Source organism: Chaetodon auriga, chromosome 21 (genome assembly GCF_051107435.1).
Source record: "Chaetodon auriga isolate fChaAug3 chromosome 21, fChaAug3.hap1, whole genome shotgun sequence".
NCBI classification, from domain to species: Eukaryota; Metazoa; Chordata; class Actinopteri; order Chaetodontiformes; family Chaetodontidae; genus Chaetodon; species Chaetodon auriga.
The window spans coordinates 11,909,880-11,934,694 of record NC_135094.1 but is presented as its reverse complement, the minus strand read 5'-3'; the positions used below and the strand labels follow the sequence as shown (position 1 = coordinate 11,934,694).

The window sequence follows — 24,815 nt, the reverse complement described above, 5'->3', positions numbered from 1 at the left end:
TGTGGTTAGTGGCCCTTTGTATTAGCAAAACAGATTAGTGTTAAAACATGTCTGACGTGACTGACAGAGTTTACCGTCAAGAGGCCTGCGATGCATAATTTGGCAAGGCATATATACATGTAAGGTTAATGAAAGAGTTTTATACATATCTTACGCACACCGCAGCAGGCCTATGAACAGTAAAATGTGCAGTGAAATACTGAATGACGAGACAAAAAGACAACAAATTAAAATGTACAATATAAAGACGACAAAAACAAACTGTGCAAACTGTGAACCCTTGACATCTGCAAGACAGACCCGTTACAGCTGTCTTCCTGAGTTTGTGTAATGATGGCCGAATAATCAATCATTATAACTCACATTTGCACAAGCAGCCTAAACTCTCTATTAAATGAATGGGTACAAATACTGAAAAGTCAAAGAGGAATTTGTAAGTCATGAGTGAGTGTGAGGTGTATATGTGTAGAGGGGCTGGTTTTGTGCAGGTCATAGGAATAGTGGCTATTAAGGTAAATGCGCTGCTGTGAAGAGTGAGTCATAAAACAAATGAGCTCAAGGCCTATACAGCATCAGCACACTGTTGTCTCCTGCTCTTGGAGAGGCACTGACACAGCAATGTGCCAGTGGAAACAGCTCAGTGTGCACCAGAATGACCTCTAAAGACATTAGCTCTGGTAGTGTGGGACATTATCGCTCTGGTGCCTGAAATGAGCCTCAGATTAATCTAAACGAAAGCAAACCGAGGATGGGGGGCGGCTGGGATGATGTACAGGTTTCTCTGCTAATGCATTATTATTAGGCGACACAAGCTGCAAACACGCGCGCCCACGCACGCACGCGTAGATTCATAGGCCCACCCTGAAGAGGTTAATAGTCGTCCCGTGAATGCAGCATTTTGACTTGTGATTCATTTATGACGTTTCAGTAGGTAATATGGAATTGAAATCGAAATGAAAATTCTGAAACGACTCCTGCCTGCTGTTGAAAAGCACGAGAAGTAGCATTGACCCAGTGGAGGGAGGGGGCTGCAGCGAATCAGCGCAGCAGACACTGCAAAGCGCAGGCAGTCACCTCCCCTCCTCCGTCGAGCTGTCAGTTGACAGCTGCACACATGAACTTCAGTGCTGCAGATGGAGTTGACCACACGCTGATTTTACGTCTCGATAACTGCTCCTCGGCGTTTTAATTCAAACGGGCCAAGGATATGACATGACACCCCTGTCATCTCTACGGACTGACCACAAAAGCGTAGGAGGGCTGAGCCGCCTGCTGGTTCAGAGCTGCTAGCTAATGTTAATAGTTAGCTTTCAGGCTAATGGTAGCTAGCTGCTGAGCGGAGTCTTGTTCTGCTTTGTGCCGTCAGTCGGCTAACGTTTCATAGCTGGCTCTCTAGCGAAGGTCGGAGGGGCTAACGTTAGCTGGTGGTCAAGAGCGTCTGGTTAGCGATTCAGCATCATTTATGAGTCATTTTTATAAAATGTTTTAAGGTCGCATGATAATTTGTGTTACATTTCTCACGGGGCTTCGCGGTCTTCTTGTTTTATGCCTTTATTCATTTTACGAAATTTATCGTTGGTGTTTGCTCGCTAGCAAGCCACTCGGCTATGCTAACGCCAGCTCAGTGAGACCTCACATCGCAGGGGTGCGGAGAGTCAAGGAAGGAAGAGAGGTGACTTATGATGTGGGCAGAGGGAAGCGGCGGACTGGTAGGCGAAGGAGAGCAGCAGTATTAGCTTTAACACATCGTGTTTTGTCACATTAGTCCTTGTCGGGGTAGGGCCATAGCGTCAGCCAAGCTGTGTGGGACATTGGATGAAGAAAAGAATTGGGGCACTTTGATTTTGCGAGCTGGCTAAATGAATAGTATTGGTGTTACGGAGTCGTGAGCTGGTGGCCACAGTGCCAGCTTCAAGGGAAGACACTCTGTCAAGATTATCGCACAGACTGCAATAACCAGCCAGTTTGCTTAAAGATGGCTTCGGCGAGCAGTATTGCCGCATCTATTGCGAGCAAAACGAAGACCAAGAAAAAACACTTCGTTGCACAGAAAGTGAAGCTCTTCCGTGCCAGCGACCCCCTGCTCAGCGTGGTTATGTGGGGAGTCAACCATTCGGTGAGTCAGAACATCTAATGTCCACATAATGATCCACAGTTATGTCCCTCTCGTCCGTTTGATGTGTCACATGAAGTCCTACTTGCTGTCAGCTATCAGCCTTTGCTTTATTTTGTTTGATTGACAAATAAGAGATGACAGCTGCCCAGCTGTTGGCTATAGTGGCTCTGCTGTGTGACTGGCTGCAAGTGTGCTGAACTCGTTCTGCAAATCATTGCTTGTGTTTGCTTTAGTGATCTTTGTACAGTTTCCATGATATATGCATGCATGCATTTGATGTAAGTACTGAAAATGTGTGTGTGTGTGTGTGTGTGTGTGTGTGTGTGTGTGTGTGTGCGTGTGCGCCCGCGCGCCCGCCCGCGGGCGCATCTTTGAACAGTGTGTGTGTGTCTGGCTTCCTGTTGTGCACATGTAGGATAATCTCCTAGGGCCCTGTGTCATGAGAGATCTTCCCATGCAAGACAGCTTATCTCTGCTCTCTTTCTCTTCCTTTGCTGAATATTTGCACTGGGCCAACATTCATATGTTAGAGAAAGAGAGCAAACTTGGTCTGTAGAGGACATGCAGATATTTCTGGCTACAAATCCCAAGTGTTAAACTTTTTACAATGTTTTACACGTATTATTATCAAACAAAGAGATTGTGCTTGGTCAAGGCATATAATTTATAATCTGGAGTACTTTATGTATCTTCACTCTTCACTCCTCTTATTGATATATACCTTTTCCTCAGCCTTTACTCAGCTTGCTTATAGTTATTATAACATGGCTATTACAGTAAAGCCAGCCTGTTTACAGAAGGTTTTATCTGGTGTTTTAGATTGAGCAGAACTGCTTTCCAATGTGTAAACAAAAAGATCTGAGCAGTAAGTAAGCAGCAGCACTCACATATTCATTCAGTATATAAATGTCTATTTATATGCTGGTATGAAATTGTTCCCATGGAGTAGCTAATGGTGTAAAATATGACAGTAGTATAGTTTATATAAAATATAAAAGATGTTTGACCCCTGTGATGCAGAGTACTTCTCTGCTTTCTTGCTTAGTATTTATGTCTGCATGTTTTTGTCCTGCTTAGTTTTATTGTGTATGACAATGGTTAGCAGATAGTATGAAAGAGTAGAGCTGCTTTAGCAAATTAATTTGGAATTCCTCATCTCAGTAGAAATATAATATTTTTGAGTAGTTCCACAACACATGTCAGGTTGATTTGGCTTAAGCTAATGGGTCAGAGAAATGCTATTTTTGGACATCTGTCTTCAAGAGCCTAATTCTAAGTAACTACAGGGGATTGACATTGCATAAACCCTATGTGAAACTGTGTAACTAAATGGCTGCTGTAAACCTTACCCCAAAAGTAGATAATGTCAAGGTTGTATGCCAACTTTTTTTTTTCAACATCCTATATACTATATACTTTGTCTGACATATTCCTTTTGGTATGTTTCAATTTGTTATCACTGTTTGTCTTTGTTGATGTGGTTTGGCATGGCATATCATTACATTATATTTGAATTTTCCCTGTGGCATATTAAATGATATAGAGCTCCAACAATTAGTTGAATAATCAGTTTGTCAGTTCAAAGAAAATTAATTACCACATATTTTGATAATTGATTAATCATTTTTCAAGCAAACATGTCAAACATTTTCTGGCTCCAGCTTCTTAAACATAAGGATTTGCTGCTTATTGGGTTGAGGGAAAGGAGTGTTTGGTGGACAGCAGTATGACAGATCTTCATTTTCAATTTAGGCAGTAGCACTTGATTTTTGGCCTAGTGTTAAGGATGGCAGTGCAGTGTGGATTACACAGCCTTGAGACAGACTGATGTATGTAGGGCTAAGACAGCTAAAGATCCAAAGGTGTTATTCTGTATCTAAGATGTAGTCTGTTGATAGATTACAGTCACTTGGCTTTGGTGTTAAGACTGAGGGGGTGAAGTAAGGTACACAAGAGGTTTACCTCCATGCAGTTATGCAGTACTGGTTAATAGTTAATTTTTTTGAATGTCACTTGAAATGCCTGAGAATGACGAACATTGACGGACATCAGTTGTGTATCAGATAGACTAGTGCTTCCCAACCTTTTTCCTTAAGGGAGCCTTTTCTGTCATTTAGTAAACTGATGATCTCTGACGAAGTGACATATATTTTATTGAATGTTTCATATTATATTTAGTGCACAACAATAACAGCATAGAACAACTGATACATTTTCCAAGGAAGCCAAATAGTGACTGCAAAAACTGCAGGAAGTTTGTGTAAAATGAGCGATTTGGATGAATTTTGAGCAGATTATTTCAAGTGACTATTGCATCAGAGATCAGTTTTCTTTGTATTTTTAAGAACTTGTGTGGTTTTTTGGGGGTTTTTTTTTTGAGAAATTCAGTGTTTCCTCACACCACTCCACTTTTTTTACTCTTTGGTTGTTTTAACTGTGTAGATCTTATATCTTGAAAAATAATCGAAACTTTTAAAAACAACAATTTACTTCAGTTTTCTTCACATGACATAGTTATATACTGCAATGTCTGTCAGTTCTGCAAATGTTCAATTTTGAATTAACTTGAAATCTTTATTCAGAGTTAAATGGATTGGCATCATTTAGATCATCTATCTGTTTGTCCATGCATGTCCAAAAGAGTGAGTAATCAAGACTCCTATCGCAAACTTCCTCTGCCTGATTCAGAAGTGTGGACTAATGACTGACAACCGTACAAAACTACACAAGTTTGGAGAATCTGACATGTTCAAACTGTTCTCTTGGATTGCATAACACAGAGCAGGGCTGCCGCCAGCACATTTCCTTCTTATGCCTTGGGCTACCTCCCCTGCAGTTTTTTTCCCATTACTTGATAAGGTACTCTGTTTCTCATACCAATGGCAACATAAAAATGACATTCAATTCCAGGTCACCAGGTTGAGTCGCTGAGTTACTGCCAGAGGGTGTGAGGGCTGCAGTTTGGAAGTGTTAATGTAAGGGTACTTTACAAGATGGTGTTTGCAAAAATAACTTCAACCTGTAAATAACAGGACACTGCAAAGGAATGAATAAAGGGGGAGGCTGTAGAATGCAACCAGACTGCAGAGGCAACATGCAAACACATGTACCTGTTCTGCAAACTGTTGCCCCAACCCCCCATATCCACTGTGACTTGTCAGTCAAAAGCATCCACTTTGGCTCCTACTGAAAACCCGACCTATTATAGTGTTATTGCCCTGGGCCAGTTGGTTACTCTAGACAACAGAGAAGAGCCACAAATGCTACCTCTCTATTTGTCTAATGAAGCAAAGATGTCATGTAGACTGACTTAAATATAGTGCCAGGTTGCACAGAAATAAATTAGATGTTTATGTGGCCCAGCGCGTTCCATGTATGTCATCAGACTCATTCTTGTGTAATGACTAAGAAAAGCCAGCAATATGCATTTTGAAGTTTCTTTGTGCGGCAAAATGTGTGTGACAGCTTGCTGAATAAAACCTTTGCTGACAGGTAGCCCATTTTTACTTAATCCTACTACTGTGAAATTTTGCTTGCATCCCTCAGAGCCGGAATAGGTTACATAGCTCATGGCTCATGGAAATGGATTGAGGCCAAAGCTAAAAAGTTTTTCCAGTGGAACTCTCAGTTGTTGTCTCTGAAACGTAGTGGGCGCAAAAACTCAAACAAACTAGTCTCTACAAAATCAATCCAAACTCATCATTACAAAAGCATAATTGGGCAGCCCCAAAGTGTACTCTGTAGTCTTTTCCCCCCTTTATTTTATCCTTGTGAAAGCAGTCTTCTCTCCCTCACAGACATGCTGGATATGTGCTGACGTGAACAGTATTGAGACAAAGCACAGTTACAACCCCCTGGATATACCAACAAGTTGACAAATTTTTTGTTAGTTGTATCATGTACTAAAACTGTATAAGCTTCATGAATGTAGTAGCTCTTGTATGCAAGTATAAATGAAAAAGCTGTTGTTTTTTCTTTTTTCCAGATTTCATATTATTTTTTCCCAGATTCGATGTTTTCCGTTTTAATTCTTCTGAATGCAGTGTTTTACGATTTAAGTACATTTTGTCGTCAGAAACAGGTGAATTAAAATGAATATATAAAATAAAAATAAAATGAATAACATTTCAATAATTCAGTAATTTAATGAATATCATTGAATTTAATGTAACACAACATTGCGTGAATGGGTCTTCTGCCTCCATGTGCTGTTCAAACATACAAAGTAAGTAGGTCTGACTAAAGCTGCTGTCACATTCGCGCAACGCTCCTCCTTGCTTACAAGGCTTGACCAGAAACGGATGCAGCTTCTTCTTTTTTTCCAACAGAATATCTGAATTTGGCAGTACAGCCACAAAGTCTTCAACAAGCACATGTTGCATCTGCTGATGTGGTCGCACCTCTAAGAGTTTATTGAAGTGATGAGCGGCCTGCTACCACGCTGCCTCTCTCTCTCTCAGAGGACCTCTTCGACTTATGTGTGCATGCGTGTGTGTGTGTGTGTGTGTGTGTGTGTGTGTGTGTGTGTGTGTGTGTAGGGAAAACCCTGACTTACAAATTGCATCCACATTTCCGCAATTTCCACAATTTGGCACGTTTTCACTTTCCATTTGATGATCAAATTCTGCAATTCCATCCATGATTTCTGCATCACGGAAATCATAGGGCCTAAAAAACCCTGAAAATCTTGGCTCTGTAATATATTAACACCCTTGTCATGTTTGGGCGTGAGAGTAAGATGATCCTAGAAAGACAAAACATCCTAGGGCTGAATTATTGTGCCATTTTGATTCTTAAAAAAGAAAATAGACATCTTGGTAAAATATCTGCAGTTACCTAGTGTTTCAAAACCACCACAGGGGTACCTCACAGACTGCAGTCCTAACCCTTTTATAGTTAGTGGCGTAAACAAGTTGGATTAGACACCTGGGACAACCCAGGCTATTGCAGGATTTATTGCCATTTATTTGGCCATAACAGCATGTTGAAAATTCGAGCTTCTGAAAAAGATACGCTCTGCCTACTACCTTTAACCAGCTAAGTCTAAAAATGTTTCAAGGTGCTGAAACACCTTGTGTCAGGAGTTTTGTTTCTGCAGTAGAAAGTGGATCAGAATCTACACCTTCACATAATATGTGAGTCTGTAAAAGGGATATAGCCCTGGCTTGCCTGTCAGTTATTTTTGTAAGTTCTTGGGGTGTCTGAGTGTACCTTTGGAACAGAGAGGTGTGAATGTTTTCCACTGATGGTTTTGAGTAGATTTGTCACTGGCTGGAAAGTTGCATTGTCACAGTTTAAGGCACCCACTGTGTAACCATAGTTTTGAGTCCAGCAGCTCCTAACCTGCTGTTGCTCATTTCTTGCCCCTGTCCTTTTAAAGTAAAGAAGATAACTGTGTTGACATGATGTCTCACATAGCTTTTTATTATCACAGGCAGTAAAATTGTTGGTTAAAAAAAAAAAAAAGTTATTGTTGTTAAGTACTGTTCAACTTAATAACCTATATTCCTTATATCTTAATTAGTATCCTACAAATAGCAAATTAAAAGATATACTTATTTGTTGAGTATAGTTTAGGCAAATCATATGTAAGTCTAGATTTTAGGTCTTTCTTTCCCTTTTTATTTTGCGCTTCCTTAGGTTATTGGTTATTGTTTTTCTTAGTGTCACCCCTCTCTTTCAGTCTCTCCATTAAACTCTCCCCGTCATGCTTGTCATTGCCCCTTTTTGTGTCATCCTGTCTAGCTGGCTCACTTTCCCCTCTCTCTACTTTCTTTGCTGTGTCCTGCCTCTGTGTGACTCAGAGTAGCTATGTCTGGTTCTGTGGATTGCATAAGAGGGGAATTCTATAAATATCTGCAGGAGTGACCTACAGCTAATATGTGTGATGATTATGGGTGAAGAAAACAGAAAAGCTGGGGCCTTACATACTGGCACCTTGAGGCAATGACAGATAGAGGAACTTGTGGAAAGCGTCTTGTCTTGTATATGTGTGTGTATATGTGTGTGTGTATGTGTGTCTCCCAAAGCTTAAAACAAAATATTTTCTTCTTTATTCACTCCTCCATGCATGTATGCAAACATGCTTGCGTGTGTGTGTGTTTGTGTATGTGTCCTTCATTACAGAGTCAGTGCGTGGCGCGCTCTTCGCCCAAATGCAGCACGACATGTTGCTGAACAGCTTGCTTCACCAAACAGGACAGGGGCCATATACCATAAGCCTGTTTGTTGCTCAGTCAGTCTAAACCACTGTATCCTTTAATAGTTGGCCTTTCATTACATTGACTTCACAACAGACTTGCTGAGCTGGCTGTGTGTGTGTATGTACCTGTTGATGACAACTACATAATGTGTTGCCTACTTCTCCCTTAGTCACTACTCATTTAGTGTTTCAACATGTATATGTGTGTTGTAAGAGGGTGCTGACATTGAATAATATTTGTCTTAACTGCACACTGTGTAGGTTTTGGTATACCTGGCATAGTCTACTGGAAACACACATTTCCTTTCCTCAGCACTTAGTCTGTGTGATTGACTGACTGACACTGACTAAAATAGATTAGAATGAGCTGTTAGGCATGAATGTAAACATCTCACAATTCCAGGGATGACTACCATAAGCTTTTAATTGCACTGCGGGTGTCTTACTCAGGTAGGTTGTTGTATTTGTCCTCTCTCTGTGTCACTGTCTCTCTCATTTGCACCAACACGCACAGATGCAGCAGTCCTTTTACCTTACCACTGCTCCACTTTTATCATCAGTGTGGCCTCATTATGACTGACCTCTCCACACTGTGGTCGTGAGCACAGGGAGGAAAGGGAGTAAGGACTATCCTTGACACTGAGGTTGTCAAACTTGCTCCAAAAAATTACGTCATAGACAGACTGTCATGGTCACATTAGTAGTTAAAGTGCAAGGGCTGATCATTACGCGTGGTTTGTTATAGCAATGATAAGATTAACAGTACATAAAATGCATTCAATTAAGATGTTTCCCATTGTGTCAAGGTATTAACAATTAAAATGTACCTTCACTTGCTGTATAAAGTACCTTAAACAAAGTGCGTCGATCAGTTATTTAAAGACTTCTTTCTCTGTAAGTTTGAAATGGACACGTTGCCGTATGTAGATGTGATTGGGATTTCAGATGTATTGATAAATAAAACACTAATAATGGTAATTTTCACATTCTCTACTTTTTGTATACTCACCCTGTTTGGGTTCATTCCTTTTCACGGGCTAGGCAATGGATCCCTGATACACACACCCAGATACCATTGTTGTACTGTTTATAGGGCTTTCCACCAACAGGGCCATGAGTTGGAGCCCAGGCTAAGCTGTATAGCTGGATATTGTTCGAATTGCTCAATACTATGAATGGTACTGGAATTCATAACAGGTCAGGTGATGATGTAATAGCCCTGTTAATTGGTTAGTGAAATGTCAAGTGCACGTTCAGTACAATCTACTACAGCTATGGGTGACCTTTGATGCTCACTGTTTGACCGTGAAAGGGCAAATCTCCATGTAGCTGGGTGTATCCATACTGCGTATGATGATCTTTGTGGTTAATGAAAATCATGTCTTCCAGTACAGAAATTGATTAAGGCACAGTGGTTTGTCACTTTGAACCATTCTCTAAAAAGTGACTGATTATTTTAAGTAAGCGCTTTGGTCTGTGTGCGTGCGTGTGCGTGTTTCTTATTTGGCCGCACATTTTGATTTGTATCCTGGTGAGTTTCACAGCTAAAAACTGTACCACATACAGCACAGCATTGATTGGAACATAGCTTTTTCCAAATTTGTGTATATTTACTCCTCTTCATACTGGTTAATTGCATGTTCAGTCTGTCTTGATTACACTTTAATTAGAGCCACTTAGACTGTATAATCTTGTAAATTGGCACAGAAGAAGCCGACACTAACCCACTGCTCAGAGTCTCAGAGTCGCTTCTTCAGAGCACGTCCCATTTCCCCCACATAATTGACAGCTTGATACTCGAACATTGAGCATGATGACTCCAGTGGAAAATATCTTACCAATTTCATTCCAATTATCCTGTTTGTGTATCATATTTTAAAATTCTCTTCTGAGGTGATGAATCTCCCTTATTGACATAAACCACTAATGTTATTTTTTCAGATTGGCATTGGTCCAGTTTTGTGTACTCCTGCTACCTTCAAGGCAAAATTGCCAATGCAGAGGGCAGCTACGAACTATGAGCATTAAAAAAATGACTTAATATGACTCAAGACTGCAGATTGTATGGGGGCGTTACCAGGAACAGAAACAGAGTCCTGTCCACTTCATAATAAACCCATAATTTCAAGACTGTTGTCTGCAGCAGCATTGCAGTACATCAGTGGATTTTTTTTTTTTTTTTTTTTTTTTTTTTTTGTGTACAACCCAAAAGTAAGTAAGTACAGGAAAGTTCGAAGGAGTTGACAACAGGGTTGTTGTATTATACATATCATGACTAAGAGGCTGTTAAAAAATAAAGTGCAATTTCAGTGTTTAACTACCTATTGATTTGTAGCTGATTCTGTTTCCTTGTGCTCGTGGCTGCAGTCTGTGTCACCGTAGAATCAGGAGCAAGTGAACCATGCAGTGCAAAATGTAAACAGCAGCCATCAGTTTTACGTAGTCATATATCAGTGGGCCATACAAGCATTGGGTTTAAAGTGGCCACATTGTCATAGATTTTTATCAACATTTTGCAGGAATAAAATATTACATAAACAAAAATTGGATCAAAGCATTTAATATCAATCAGAGTAAAAAAAAATGTAATCATTGACCTTTTACTAACAAAGATAAATTTCAACAGGAACTTGACAGAGTTGCCACATCACTATAGTGACTTTTTACACTGGTGACCCATTTAAGTTTTAGCTTACGAGACAGTTACAAAGCTATCAAAAATGAGACAAGGTAAAAAGATGACCGTCATAGCTTCCCTGTTCATTGTAAAATGTCTCCCTCCAGGCGATACATCCTGATGGCATGCCTGATTAGTCTTGCTTCTTTCCTTTCTAACTTTGAGCAAAGTTTCTCTCTGCCCTAATATTTTCATTACCCTCCTATATCTTGTGCTTAAAAAAGGACCCAGTCCTTTGTATGTAGATTTCTTTACCAAGTAAGAGGTGTTTCAGTCTCACTGCTGTCAACACTATCAGTAGGCTGTCATCTGCGTCTTCTGTTACAGTTCAGAGAGATAAGGCTATGCCACACTGCTGACAGAGCACGCTCTCTTCACCAACTTCCTGTCCAATGGAGCAACGGCACACACTTGCTTCACTGTGGGCCGGAAAACCAGTCTTAATCACCATGGAGACAAACAGGAAGTGGTGGTGTGAAATTTGTGAGTTTGATCGCCGCAGGAAGATAAGCAGATATGCTGGAGGCATCCGATTAAACAAAACATAAGAAATTTACTGTACTCGAGACAGAATTATGGCAAGAGCCTAGCAGATGAAATAGGAGAACTACATGTGTTTATTATTTATGCACTCCGAATGATGATTAGGCTGATTTACTGGATTCGTCACCCCTCATTGTAAGCACCTGCAAAAACATGTAGCACCAATGCAAAACAGCTATATTAAAAATCACTGCTGTCTACTATCCAAAACAACAAATGGCATGTAACAGTGACTGTCAAAAGCATGTGTGAAAATAGCCTAATATAATGATTCTCACTCATGCTGTCTTTACAGTATGTTAGGGAAGCATGAATTTGATTGCAGAACAGGAACATTTGCCATTAAACAATATATTTCAGATTGCTGGGGGAGCCATTTATACCTTCTTTCATCTAACAGATGTTTTCACCACATTTTATACCAATTTTTATTGTTGTGTCTTGCATTAGGCTTCAGTACACAAGTGTCCTTCCAGACCTGCATGTGTACTTGGTAAGATCAGGCATTGTCTCTGCCCTTGTGTGAAACACAGCTTTGTTGATGAGGCGACATCTCCCCACTGAGTACCCAGGAATCATCTGTGCTGTGGCATCACTGTGACGTCTGTGCCTGTCACGTCAGGGCACTGAAACACACTTGGATATGGCATCTGTGGACTTAGATTCTCTGCTTGCTCTGTCTCTGAAATGCCCTCCTTTCTGTAGTTTTTTTCTCATGCTTTCCTGTCTTTTCAGATACGCTTGCTTCTTTTTCACCAGATATGTTTTTTTTTCTGTCTTTATCTCAAAGGTTTCCTTCCTAAAACGTCTCTACTGTTGTCAGTTTATCTTTTGTTAATGGTGCACACTAAGCCTGTGTTCTCATGTATATTCTTGTTTCTTTTCTTTTGTTTATAATAATCCTAGAGGATATTTAAACTGCAAGGATTTTCAGTCTGACAACATCAAGGTGCTATATGCAAACTAAATAGCTTTGTTCTTGAAAAGCTACTGTGCTTAATTTGTGTATGTTTGCTGAGCTGGTTAAAGTTGGAATAGTGTACAAAGGCAGACCTTTGCCCATCACCGGACAAGCTTTTGCAGACTTCAGCGTTAAGATTTGTTTTACATTTGACCAGTGAAGCCAGGGGGTCAGAGTTCTTCTTCTTTTTTCTTTTTTTTTTTTTTTACACTCATTGATGAATCCTTGTAAGGAACAGATTGAAACAATTCTGTGAATGTATTGTGTGCTTTACTATTAATAGGTCTTACAGTAAGTTAGTCTGGTATATTTTAAGTTTGTCTGATAGGCACAGTTGTCAGCATAGTGAGTATTTGCTGCCAGCTCCTGTCTTGGGCATGAGTGTACTTTATAAAATGAGCAATTTCAATCTACTGTACTTGGAAGCTGCCAACAAACAATACCAACAGTAGATTGGATTCATGTTATTTACAACAAAAGACACTATTGCCTCCGCAATTGGTGCAAATCCATTCATATTACTAATTTCACAGTTAATTCTGTTGTAATTCTATATTTGCTCTGCTATATCTGTGCTGCCACTGCTGTCAACATCCCGGATACCATGTCCTCTACCTGGTCACAGAAATTACGTAAGAGTGGGCCAGTGAAATAGTAGAAAGGCATAGATAACACATGCCAGTTAACACACATAAGCCATTGTCTTACAGACTATTCTGCAAAAAATAAATAAATAAATAAATAAAAAATACTCTAAATACAGGAATATACTAATTTGAGAGGCCGTAGGATCCAGTAGCTTCTCTTCCAAGGTCAGCCTGTTAATAATAATGAGTTGGTTGGCATAACCATGCATTGTATTGATATTGGTCTGAAACAAAATCATGAACATTAATATCGTGAACATGGTTAAGGCACACTGTCTTCAAAAGCACACTCCTTAATGGTCACCTGAAGTATGCCAAATGCTGTCATGGGTCAGTCAGTCGTGCTGAGGCCGTTCTCTGCACCATCTGCTATAATACTCCTGCAGCATTACAGGGCCAAAGTCAATCCCCAATGGTAAAAAAATATTCCTCTAAGGCAGCTGCTGGAATTGTGATATGACACCACCTCTTGTCTGTCTGCACGATCCTAGCTGTGAGCAAAGTATAAAGCTTGAAGTATGTCTGGGACTATACTGAAGAACACAAATGTTTTGTGATTAATGTTATAGTCAATCAATCTTTGAGTGTTTGAGTTTATCCAGTGCACCTATATTTCAAGTGCGCTTGGTGGAATGACAGGTTATTAATAGATTAATGCAAGCTGCCAGCACCCCTGCCTGAAGCCAACAATGCATACACACACACACACACACACACACACACACACACACACACACACACACACATTATATTTCTATCAAGCTGTGCCTGAGTCATAACAAATGTCAGGTCTACGTATTACAGCAATGTGACGCATGGCCAGCTCCAAATGGAAACTCCTGCAATGTACCTTATGTGTTTGAAGCCCCGCTGTTTATTCTGTGAGCAAGGTTTATTGAAGCCTTCTGTAATTTTGCATTGCGTTGATGGCTATCATGATCATAAACTTGTAATTAGTCATAATCATTTCAGTGTCAGCAGTCTAACAAACCTAATAGTACACAACGTCTAGTTGAAATCTGGTCATATTTGAGACTCAAATATGTCATGACATTTTAGAGACATAACCACTCAGGATTCTCAAAGTAAAAGTGAGTAGTTCTTTCTGTCGACTGTTTCCTAACTCTGCCTTAAGTTGTGACCCATAATGTATTTGAAATGGAATAAGACGTGCGCACTCAAAGGATGACTTCTTCTCGTTTAGCCAAATGGCAACATCACCAGCTAATTTTAAAAAATATTTCAACGTGCACACAGAGAGAAGTGCGGATAATGAGAAATGTCCTCACACATTGGAAGAGACGTGATTATCTGGTTTGAGTCATGATCACACTTAAACTGGAGGATTAGAAAATAGCTGTGCATCACAGACTGCAGGATATGAAGAATATCTTTCTTGTAGGAGCGACACGTAACCCTAACTTTCACTCATACATCCTGTCATCCTGTATTTATGTCTCTCTCTCTCTCTCTCTCTCTCTCTCTCTCTCTCTCTCTCTCTCTCTATCTCTATCTCTTTTCATCATCAACCATCTGCAGGTGCAAAATCATCCTCGTGCCTGTTATGGGTCCTTTTTTTTGTTTTGTTCTGCAGCACACCACATTTATTGGCTGTTGGCCATCTTGGCCAACTGTCTCACCCTTTTACCACTAGCAGAACCCAAATACATGTGTGTCCTTGGGAGCATACTAAGTGTGTTTCCAGAAGCAGAGTACAGTCATGTAAGCATTCATGTGAAGTTGTGCGAGTGCTCATCTTTGCATCTATCTGTTGCACTTTACTGGGTTGAATGATACTGTGAAAAGGATGAGATGAGAGATGAGTTGAGGTGGGACATGTGTCACATAGTGTCACAGCGAGCACATGGTTGCAGATTTGCAGAAACTACAGAATTCCTATGATGACATTTATAATATGCTATAGTAACATGTTACAGGAAATATATAAAGAAATATGTAATGATTACAAAGCTCAGCGACCATGCTTGTAATGTGACGTGATTTGACCGACATGTTTTAAACATACACTGTATAAAACATGGACGTAGTTTCCATAACAAAACCTATATAGACCCTGTTTGGCTTTTGGCACCACATTGGCTTCATTTTTGAGCCCTGGAGGATGTCGCTTGGTTTTAGACTTCATCGTGTTCCCAGATGCATCACTGATCTCCCCTTCTTTACTCTGCTTTTTTTCTGCCCAGATAAATGAGTTAAGCCATGTTCAGATTCCCATCATGCTCATGCCAGACGACTTCAAGGCCTATTCTAAGATCAAAGTGGACAACCACCTCTTCAACAAGTAAGCTCTTTTTAAGTATATTATATAATTGTTTCATTTCACTACAATGATGACGCTGTTATTTTCATGATTCTTTGACATGTTCTTTAGGACCTATAGCATCTCATAAACTATGTCACGTGTGTTTTCTGATTTTTGTTAAACACACAGGGAGAACATGCCCAGCCATTTCAAGTTCAAAGAGTACTGCCCTCTGGTGTTTCGAAACCTCAGAGAGAGGTTTGGCATCGATGATCAGGACTTCTTGGTATGAAAAGCCTTGAAACATTATGACCACTTCTCAGTCAGATATCTAGTTTCTTTTGTCATCTTTGTATTACTGGATTGGTGCGAATTGCCGCATAAGAGAGCGCCTGCTGCTGTAGACGGTCGGATGATTGTACAGGCAGTACGTTATTCTTAAATGTATCTGAATCATATTTATCCAATAAACACAACCACCTGGTGCAGCAAGCATGTTGAAACAGTTTTGAACAGATTGGATCAGTCTTAACTAGTGAACTGTTGCACTTTTTTCTTGCCCCCTTTTGTTTCAGCCCACTCCTTCTCCTCCTTTATGTTCCACTCTTCCCTAAGTCCCCATTCCCAGTACAGGCAATGAGTTGGCAGTATTTGGAGGTCATTGTGTCCCAGCTTAGTGCAGCTGTCCTTCTCACATGTTTACATTAGGGTTCGGCTGGCTGCAGCAAGTGGGCAGTTGGGGGTGTTAAGACACTGGCCACTGCAAAGGAATGTTGTTACATTCTCAACATTAAACTCCTTTCTCCTAGTCACGTTGTGGTCAAAGAAGTTTTTTTGGTTGGTTTGCTTTTTTTTTTTTCTTTTTGCCCTTGCACTAAAACCAGCCTTGTTGGCATTATTTCTAATTATATTGGTAATATTCCTCATTACAGCCAATGTGTACTACCAGCTGCAGGCCTTCTCTTTTGATGACATGCAGCAGTTGTCGTTTTAATGAGCAATGCTGGCAGTATTAAATTAAGTTTTGGGAGGGCAACTGAAGTGCAAACAGATTAACCTTTTTTCCCCACATTATGATAAATGCATGGTGGAGAGAATGACTAACTAAAACCAAAACATTAGGATATTGCTTTGAAAGCTTTTCATCTATGCCAGCCTCAGGCGAAGGGCCTCTTAAACATTTTCAGCCTGTGACACAAACCACTTCCATGTTACACCAGGACCTGATCTGTAAATAGCCCTCTACATGTCCATGCTTTTTAGGAATTTCCAGAAACAAGACTGCAACCAATTTTAAGCCCAAACACAAGAAAGAAATGCTGCTTTACAGTTGTTTTAGGTTACACCTTAAAGGTAAGTCCTCACTTTCCAATCCAAGCAAAAGATGCTCTGACTTGGAGAGGGGAGAGGGAACTGAGGGCAGAGGACATGAGGAATTCTTGGAGAATGAGGCATTGAGCCAGGGGTGTTGGATCATGTTACTTTTGAGCTCCAAAGTCTGGGCAGCAGCTGTTTGTGTCTGTGTGTAGGTTTGGACAGGCAGCGAGCGTAGGGGTCAGAACCCCACATGTTTAGACTGGAGAGTGGGAGGTGGTCAGGCGACATGGAGGTAGATGCATCACGCACTGTATTGTGGGATCCATTGAAGAGCAGCTATTTCAACCATTCAGCCAACAGACAATATTTAGTTTCACCACCAACTATTTAAACATAATATGTCAATGTGGGTTCTGACTCATAGTTAAACAAGCACTTTTCAAAAAATGTTTTCTGTATTTAGTGAAACAAACCATTCAAAAAAGCAAAGAGCAAGAAATAAGTACATTGTCTTGGGTGTCTGAAGGCAGTGCAAATGATGTGTGTATGCAAGGGTTGTCAAAAAGTCCAGATGAAAAGAAGACAAGCTGATCAAGTCTCAGTGTGTACATCCTGAAAAACATGATCATTGTTTGTCCTTTCTGTCTTTGCAGAACTCACTGACACGCAGTGCTCCCTTGAACAGTGAGGCCCAGGGACGGAGCGGGGCCCGCTTCCATACCTCCTACGACAAACGCTACGTCATCAAGACCATCAGCAGCGAGGATGTGGCCGAGATGCATAACATTCTAAAGAAATACCATCAGGTGATAACAGCCTGTCTTACAATAAAATTTAAATAACACAAGCCTTGAGTCTTCTATAAGATAAGCTACACTACATACACTTTATCACCTTACAGTTGGACACAGAGTGACACTAAAGCACAATAAGATCATGCTGTGTTTTATAAACCTTCCTTTCTATGTGTCTGACAGTTTCCCCTCCGAATGCAGACATTAAGCATACACTGGGACTATAACGTGGCCACTAACTGATATTCCCTGCTCTCTCTTTGTGATAGTTCATCGTGGAGTGCCATGGTAACACGCTGCTGCCTCAGTTTCTGGGGATGTACCGACTCACCGTGGACGGAGATGAGACCTACATGATTGTTACTCGCAATGTCTTCTCTCACCGCCTTTCCGTCTACAAAAAATATGATCTCAAGGTAGGAGGGAGAACAGATTGAGAAAAAAAGGAAGTCAAGCCTCTCAAAACACATTTGTGAATATACCTAAAGTTGGTCAAACTAAGTTAGGTTGTATGTTTTAAGATAACAGGCATCATCCACTGGATAATAAGAGTTGTAAAACAGGGTTTAGGTAAATAGTCTCAGAACAGAGTGAAGCCGTTTTAAGCTGCTTTAAGCCATTGCGCCTCGCGTGCCTAATTGGGTGAGCTTCTGTGTTCAAACATGCACAAGAGAAATGAGTGTCTACAGGAATGAGTGTAATTAGGTGGGTGATTAAAAGACTTTGAGTGATTTTAGTGACAACTGGGTTATGGAGAGTCATTTCCTTTCTTTTGTTTCTAGGGTTCCACCGTTGCAAGAGAGGCCAGCGACAAGGAGAAGGTACAGTCACCTGTCGTGAGCCAGGATGTTAAACACACACAAGTTTAAACTTCAGCAGGCAGGACCTCTTTACTGTATACTTTAAAGAAATAATAATAATGATAATGACAATAATAATAATTCAGAGTACTGCAATTTTAAAAGATGGTAAAGGAATGCTTCAAACTAGCACAGCAACAGGTAAAAACATGTCATAAAACACATGAAAAGAAACAAGACAGCATTTTTTAAAGAGCGTCTGGAATATTTTAGGCGTTTGTCCCTCGTCTGTCTCTTCGACAAGTGTATCAATCCACAGCGACACAAACAGCAAATAATACAAGTGAATCAGTAAACATAAACAATGCACATTTTCTTCTTTCATCATCTTTCAAGTAGCCGACTCGAAAACTATTTTTGTCCATTGGACAGGCAGTTGTCCTTTCAGCACATCAGGAGGTAAATTGCTGAAAGGGACAGCTGGTTCTGGTGATATTGGAGGTTGGAGTCAGTGTGGATTGAACAGATGGACACATAACACTTGCGCACTGCTGACGTCTCCATTCTGGTGTCATTTTCGTGTATGGAGCGAGGCCAATTATAAAGTGTTCAGAAACTCTGTCAGCTTTTTTTTTTTTTTTTTCTCTCAAATACACAAAACATGAAAGTTAGGCTTGTCTATCTTTCAAGTAATTTAACTGCCGATGAAAATGAGTCAGTTATTATTGAACTCCATGCCTATCAAAAGCCATGTGGACAGTTACAGAATGAGAGAGAGAAGAACCTGTTTCCAGTGGTTTCAATAACCAACACAGCTTCGAACAATTCCAGGCTTACTGTCATCACCCAAATGGCCCCACGAACACAACTTTGGTGTGTTTTGTTTCCCAATGGGTGGGCATGACAGTAGCAAATATCCATCTCCTTCAGTTAGTACCTACTTCATCACTCCATTCCCTTTCTAGCCCCTGCACGCTATTTGTGTCTCTTTAATTTGCTTCATTCCCTTTAACCTCGCTTCCGCTGTTCCATTAGTTCCCCTGCTTGATGTGTGTGTGTGAAAGACTGAGGGGCGTGTGTGTCTGGGTATGTGTTGGGTTTAGCATTTTACTCAATCAGATGTCTCATGAGTAGTCCTGCGTATGATGTGTTTTCTATGTAGCTGTTTGTGTGTGTGTGTGTGTGCGCGTGTGTGTGTGTGGGTGGGGGGTATATATGAGCAAGAGACTTGTGTGATTGATGGAAATGTTATTTGTGTCTAACTGGCTATTGAGTTTTTGGCTCTCGGCTGCTTGGACAGAGTCACCTGTCAGAAATGAACTGTGTCAATGGAAGGACCTGATGGTTCACTGTGCTTCCTATTAAAATTGTTTTATCTAATAGATATTTTACCAGATATAAACAGTGTATGTTTCAGAGGTAAAAAGCTTTGATCTTTTGAGTGATGGAAGTTGCTGACAGTGTCCTTGAGCGCTGTCAGTTTGGAATACAGTTCGTCTGACCTTGTCAGCTCAGCAGTATTGGAATGGGATGGTTGTCTAAAGTGATTCTTTTCATTGCATGTCCCCACATGTCACTCTGCAAAGCTTTGTCTAACCATGAAAAAGGTTTTTATATGAGTGTGTCACAGTTTTGACCCAGAGAGGTTCGAACTTTCCACCGTTTTTTTCACAGAGGCATAATCGTGGGGCACCGTTCAGTGAGGCGTGGAAGACTTAAGGGAATCCCCGAGCTAAATATAGCTTACTGTAAATGGAAGAAGAAAGGAAATGTTATTGGGGTTAAAGTGAGGGGTTAAAATGGGTGGAAAAACAAAGCAGCTGAGGATTTAACACACACGAGCCTATTTTGTGACCTCTTTTAGTCTGCTGCTCAGTTGTGTGTGTGAATTTATTTTTACTGTCTAGAGATAGAAATTAAGAAGGGACAAGGTTCATTTTTGCCAAACTAACATTAATGAAGAAGGCTGTTAGCCTGTGAGGAATCCTGTGGTGGTTTTACCTGCCAGTGAAATACATCTAATACAGAAAGCATTAAACAGTAATTGCCACCATAGGTGAGAAACCATTCAGTGTTTTCAATCAGACGTGGTCTCGTACACACTTTCAAATGCTCACACATGTGCACAGACAACGTGAAACAGGTCTCAGAGACACAACTAAGTCTCAGACATTAAAATCCAGAATCTGCCAAGAGACATGCTGGTTCCTTCGCATTAAAACTCCTTTGTACATACACACACATACAGTACAGACACACGGAAAGTGTGCCTGCACTTACCCACTGCAAGTGCTCAACAACTATGAGTATGTGTGTCTCTTCCAAATAATACTTCTGTAGTTAGAGTCCAGTATGTGAATACACACACACACTGCAGTTGGCCAGTAAATTGAGAAACAGAGGGCATCATGCCAAATGAAAGAGGAAAATCATGTGTTTTGTCCAGAAGGTGCAGTGTGTGTGTATTTAAAAAAACTGCTTTACACACACACACAAACAACAAGCACGGCAAGGTTCTCTCCTGACTGCATGACTGTCCCCCTTTCATGCATGCGTCTGCATGGTATATAATGTTTTTTCTGCATCTTTTTTGAAGTTATATTATTTCTAACACATTCCAACGTGTATGAACACCAGCCCTATTCTGTTGCACATTGTGGACATGTTCTGTTCTACCCACATTTGACATGTATTTTTATTTTCACACAATAAATTTTGCGGTTCTTGTAGTTGCTGTCTCAGGGTTTCGACTGTCAAATTGGCTTTCTGACATTTTTTGTGTAGAGCATGTCACCAAGCAGATGATCAGTGGGTTTACGCGTTTTGTTTTTTTCTTTTCTGTTTTAAACTATAAAATGATCTTAACTAGAGCCCAAACTACATAAATTTGGTCTTACTTAAGGCCATCGAATCATACTAGTTACATCATTTTTTCTTTACTTTATTTGTGGTTAACCACACAAACACCTGTCCATGACCCATTCAGGGCACTGACCCACGACTTGGTAAACACGGCTGGAGGTGACATGTGTGATCGCAGTATTTGTTATGTTACCTGGAAAATATAGAGGATGTGTTCGAATGTTATTAGATAGCTACTGGCTGTTGGTATTTGGAATACCACTTGTCTCCACTAGGTGTCTGCTCAGTAGCTATCTTTTACAGTTTTTCTGTTGTTTTTGTTTACTTTCCTCACGGCAGCACCGGCTGGTGTCTCCGATGGGAGCACATGGCTTTAATGTGTCGGTATGACTGAGTGTGGACAGCCTTGATATTTATTAGTTGCCCCTTATGCAGTAATTGTAAGCCCTTAGAAATAGCACCACACCTGAAGAGATGCTTGGCAAAATACAGGTTCATTGAATACAAATTAGTCTGCAGTCGTGTCCTTGCTCTTCGTAGTTCCAGCTTCTAGCCTCCTTACAGTAGTGCTGCCAGGCTGCTTCCTTTCTCTACCAGGCGTTTATGCCCGGAAACAGTCGTAATGCCAGTGCAGACTAACCAGACACACGCATTCATAGAATATAACTTGTATTTTAACATTTCGGAATATTTTTTAGGGAGTCTAAAATCCTATTGATTACTGAAACCAGTAGCATGAAACTAGTGCTGCAAAACCTACTTACATAGTCAGTGGATGAACCTGTTGAACACTGATAAACACTTTCCTGACCCAGCCATTGTAAACACATCAAAGCATTCTAAACATCTAGACCGCTCGTACAGATCTTTCGCGCTGATGCCCTTTCCAATCCTCTACCAATTTGAAAAAAACGATTGTGTTCTGTTACATTTTAAACATTTTGCCTTTACTTCCAACTTCCTTCCTCCCTTCCTCTCTCCTTTCTTCTCTCCTCTCCTCCACCCCTACCGTCCCTCCCTCGCTCCCCCTTTTCTAGCAGCCGCCCCAACCAGAGGATGTGCCCCCGCGGCCCAAATCTGGTAACGTTCAGCAAAGGCTGCAAACACTGCGGATTGCCACGCGCTTTTACTGCGCCATGAAACACGTAAGAGATGTAAGAGAACCAGGGCTCATATACCAGGCATGATCTATTATACCAATCTTATTTTATTCCTAATTTTTTGTACGGCCGAGCTTTTTCGTCTCCACGTCTTCTCCAAGCTGACACACTGTTATTTCAAGGCCATATTTTGCACACGTTTCATCCATTTACAGTCACCTCTTGTTCAGCTTGTCAGCCAGTTCAGTTTTAGTTTTAGTTTGTTTTTGTTCCCACCATTCTCTCAACGCCACCATGTATCTGAAACACTGGAGAGCAAGAAGTGGAAAAGCTAAGGTGGCGGCGTGAACCGGAAGTACACAGTGCACGGTCCAAAACCAAAAAAAAAAAAATTCAGGAACCACAGATGGGAAGAGAAAGTAGATAAGCCGCTCATTGCTAGAAAGATGATTCATTTCTGAGGGAGAACTTCTTGTTTTGTTGGTATTTTAACCTAGTTCTGCAGTAGAACTGGATTTGATTTGTCCTTTGAATCAGTGAAGACTGCAGCCTTTGTTTTATGAAATGAAATATATTTGGCAGTTTTTTATGAGCAGTCAGTTTTGTTGTGTTGTTGGTGATGTCTCAGTTCTCAGTTTGTGTGTAGTTTGGGAGACATTGCCTGTTGTTTCCAAAAATAGTCCAGCTTATGACAGCCATAATGGTTTTAGATATGCTGCTTTTAGGATAGAGGCAGCAATAGTTGGGTCATGAAAAGGAACATTTGACAAAACCATTCAGGTGCAAACTATCTGAAGCACTTTTTTTATTGTTTATGCCCAGTTTACATACTCCAACAACCATTTTCAAGAGCAAGTTGTTCTCATACACACCCAATTATGCATAAATGGTATACACAGCTTACACTGTGTTCATATATAACATTGATAAATAAACACATGAAGTGCTTGATTCATGTTGCCTTGCATGTGTTTGATATGAACCTGCTGATCTGCCAGTAACTGATCTTGGCGTTGCATAACAGTTCCACATAAATAACATTTCAGCAGACAGTGACTGTTTTATGAATGGTGATAAAAAGTTCAGACAAAGTCTGCGAGCATTTGTTAAAGTTATAGCGTGTAATTTACAAACTGCATGTCGCTGATGTGAAACCTGCTGGTGGATGTTGATCTACGCCTGACGACATCAGCAGGAATATAAGTGATTACAGTGGTTTTGGGGTGCTCCAAGTTATTTGCATACTACACATCCTCCAGAAAGGCATAGTTTTGTCCTCCTGAGACAACAAGATGGCAACATCGTTGGATGCCAAGATCCATTTTCCAACCAGCTGACGGGAGACGCAGAAGAAATGAGATTCATTTTTTAAAGACGGGGAGAAATTCACCTGTCACAGAGCCTTACAAGGCTCATCGACAACCCACCCTCTCTTCCTGCCTCTAATATATCTTTCTGTTTTTCCACTTACTACTTCAAGGTAGTGAACCACTGAGGAGTCGGACACATTTGGATGCAGTCTGTGTAATAGATAAAATGAATAACAGGCCAACTGATAGAATCCTGTGCATGACTGGGAGAAGGCATAAGATGTAATGAAGCGGTTAGAAAGACTGAGAATAGATGGCGTGGAAATAAATGACAGTTGAAAGTGAAAGCGTAGAAAGATGGATGACTGTAAGAGTTGAGGTGTGGGTTAGGTGACAGGCCTGCAAAGTACTTTCAGGTTATCTCTTGCAGTCAGCCTTCTGCTGCGTCCTCATTAACTTTTTATGTCACATTTCTATCCAGTCTAACAAGTTGCACATCCCATATTTATTGCAAATTGGAGGTCTATGTCTGTATATATGTGTGCTCAAATGTCCTATTTTGTGATATGTATTCCTGTCCTCATTTGTGTTCAGGTCTAATCTGTATGTGTATGTATGTGTGTGCTGTCCAAGCTCATTCTAGTGCTACAAAGTGCTGTTGTGTTGCTGCTCTTCTCCTGCTGCCATAGAAACACTGTAGTAGCTAATAGGCTGCTGCTGCCCTGTTACCACATTTCCTGCTCTCTTTTTCCTCAGTGACTCAGAACTAGGCCCCCGTTCCTCCTCACATAACACCTCCTCCCCCTACAGGCTGCTGACAGATCTGCAGCAGTCGGGTTAAGAAGGAAATTAATCCCAGTAGAAAGACACTTAAATAGGAAACCCCTTCATTCTGCTTGTAGGCTGAGTAGTGGGAATCCGTCACAAAGATACAGTGCGCTGGCTTTACAGAGTTATTAAAAAAAAAAGTTTACATTAGCTGCAAACAACAGTTTGGTTTCCGAGAAGCATCTTAGATGAACAATGTTTGAATGATTTGTCTCAGGGAGGGATGCTTTTCGGAGACCGGCCCAGTGCCGACAAGAGGGTTTCATGGCTTTGAACTGGACGTCTTTTTTTTCCCCCCGTGACACAAAGTGTATGGATCTACCAGATGCATTGAAAAAGCTGTCCAAAAAGCTGTCTGTTTACTGTACCGCAAAAAGCGCTCTGTGTTTCATGGT

General features: G+C 40.7%; 1 protein-coding gene across 5 annotated transcripts in view; it reads left to right on the top strand.

Annotated features, from left to right (window-relative positions):
* Positions 1-791: 791 nt before the first annotated feature.
* pip4k2aa (phosphatidylinositol-5-phosphate 4-kinase, type II, alpha a) overlaps positions 792-24,815 on the top strand; it is a 28,686-nt gene continuing 4,662 nt past the window's right edge. Inside the window, exons 1-7 of one of the 5 annotated variants that reach the window (XM_076761656.1) lie at positions 792-2,116; positions 15,351-15,448; positions 15,599-15,695; positions 17,380-17,532; positions 17,790-17,936; positions 18,303-18,341; positions 22,220-22,336. In XM_076761656.1, coding sequence (XP_076617771.1) covers positions 1,976-2,116; positions 15,351-15,448; positions 15,599-15,695; positions 17,380-17,532; positions 17,790-17,936; positions 18,303-18,341; positions 22,220-22,336 — 792 coding nt within the window. In that variant the 5' untranslated portion in view covers positions 792-1,975. The remainder of the gene's footprint in view (positions 2,117-15,350; positions 15,449-15,598; positions 15,696-17,379; positions 17,533-17,789; positions 17,937-18,302; positions 18,342-22,219; positions 22,337-24,815) is intronic. The other 4 variants (XM_076761659.1, XM_076761657.1, XM_076761658.1 and 1 more) reach the window with 4 other exon arrangements.